We start from the raw sequence: 1,786 nt of genomic DNA, 5'->3' as shown, positions 1-1,786 counted from the left end.
ACTCATTATTCACTAAGTGAATTCAGCATATTGTTTTTTTTCACGCCAGTGATTTACTATGGTGGAATTATTATGTCATAGCACAATCAGCATGTATATGTGCATTGTTCAGTGATGACTGTATGTATTGGTGCATATCATGTGAACTTAGTTGTTAACGTCTTATGTGTATTAGGATTTGAGTGACTTTATAATAGTTTTATTTCTCTGTATTTTTGTGTTAAGTACTTATACCATAAGTGTATTGAGTATTCGTTGGTGTCATGCTGTTATGATGGCGTGTATAACATTATACATACGGGTCAACCAGTTTGTGGCTCAATATGTTTCAAAGTTTGTCTTAACTTATTGTTATTTTTTTTTTTTACTGCAACTGTCTTGTAGAAATGTAGAGCAGCAATGCAGATAATAGAGGCACAAATGCGTGATGCCTCCCTACACATATGCAGTACTATTTGAGTATATGATAGTGTAGTGGGTCACATTACTCTGTGAGTACCTCTATTGTTAATGTATGCTACTGTATTCTCCTAACTCTTTATAGTATTACTTGGAAATGAATTTTATGGCAATTGCTTAGTGCTAGTAGTGGTAATACTTTCATACCTGAAATGAAATTTTGAGTGGTAAACTCATTCTTTCCTATTTTGGACACCGTCGACAACAGATCGTATAGCGGATTATTCTTTTCTCCAAAATTAGAGATGGCTGCCAATAATACTCCAAACGCTCGATGCGACATGGAAGATGCTGGTCCCTCCAACTCTTCCCTTGGTAAGGTTGTTCCAGCTTTGTTATCCGATGAAGGCTTAACTAATCAGCAATTATTATCGGGTGATTCTGGTGATTCAGTGCCGATTCCCATCGCCGCCGTCACTCATGATACGGACAGTGTTTTAGGTGATAGTGTGATCATCAATACTCTGACTAGAGGGCATAGTGCTACAGTGGATGGCTCTTCTGACAACAAGCGTGCTTTGACAAGTGAAAATTATCGTGTTCAAGTTAAACTCGTTAACGGTGCATTTGATAATGTGCTTAAAAACGCTCTGATTCGTGATTTGAACATCTGCTTGTTTTCCTCACCAGCCAATTCATTTATACCAAGCTTCCAAGGATGTGGTCTCAGATTCGGTGCTGTCTGGTTCGCACCAGATAACCAACAAAGCTGTGATTGGCTGAAAGATAAGCTCATTAGTATAAATGAAAAGGCTGGTGAGTTCAAGTTCCGAATCGAACCTTTCTCACTTCATCAAACCAAAATATGCATTTCCATTCCTTGGGATGACAGAGAGCTTCTGAAGGATGGAGATGTTTTGAGGCGTTTGAAGTATCAGAACCCTCGCATCCCCATTGAACGTTGGAGGGTTGTCAAAACAAAGTTTACCTCTATGGGTGATCGGTTAACCTTTTGTTGCATTGATGATGATTCTCTACGCCTGCTAGAAAATGATCACTATCGGATGAACTACGCATTCGATAAAGTATTCGCTAGAGTTTTACATCAGAAGAAGTCTGATAAACCTTCGTAAGAGGAGGCACAAACAATAGTTTGTTTTCGAACCACAAAAATGTTATATTCTTACCCTTTTCTAGGTTTACACGCTTTAGAAGTTTGTTTCTGCTTTAGATTAAGTTTCTCTGACAATGCGAACTATTGTTTATTGAATTGTAATTATTATTTTCACTCGCATAGTTTTTTACAAAAATTGTTTTTGGTTTTAATCAGGGTTTCGATTTTTCGTTTCAATGAGACCAAAGCAAGCGTTTTTCGGTCCAAGGGAAA

General features: G+C 37.6%; 1 protein-coding gene across 1 annotated transcript; it reads left to right on the top strand.

Moving 5' to 3' along the window:
• The first annotated feature begins 652 nt into the window (after positions 1-652).
• On the top strand, positions 653-1,532 carry LOC134221347 (uncharacterized). Its single transcript, XM_062700543.1, has 2 exons — positions 653-774; positions 853-1,532. Exons 1-2 carry the CDS (start codon positions 705-707, stop codon positions 1,530-1,532), a joined length of 750 nt encoding a protein of 249 aa, XP_062556527.1. The 5' UTR covers positions 653-704.
• The last annotated feature ends 254 nt before the right edge of the window (positions 1,533-1,786 follow it).

The sequence above is a fragment of the Armigeres subalbatus genome, chromosome 3, assembly GCF_024139115.2.
Source record: "Armigeres subalbatus isolate Guangzhou_Male chromosome 3, GZ_Asu_2, whole genome shotgun sequence".
NCBI lineage: Eukaryota > Metazoa > Arthropoda > Insecta > Diptera > Culicidae > Armigeres > Armigeres subalbatus.
This window is presented reverse-complemented; position numbering and strand designations above follow the sequence as displayed.

What these genes read in the sequence shown, in the direction of transcription:
- LOC134221347 (XM_062700543.1), top strand. Translation starts at nt 705, where the DNA reads ATGGCTGCCAATAATACTCCAAACGCTCGATGCGACATGGAAGATGCT. An exon ending in TCCCTCCAACTCTTCCCTTG is followed by an intron (nt 775 to 852) that starts GTAAGGTTGTTC and finishes CTGGTGATTCAG; the next exon opens with TGCCGATTCCCATCGCCGCC.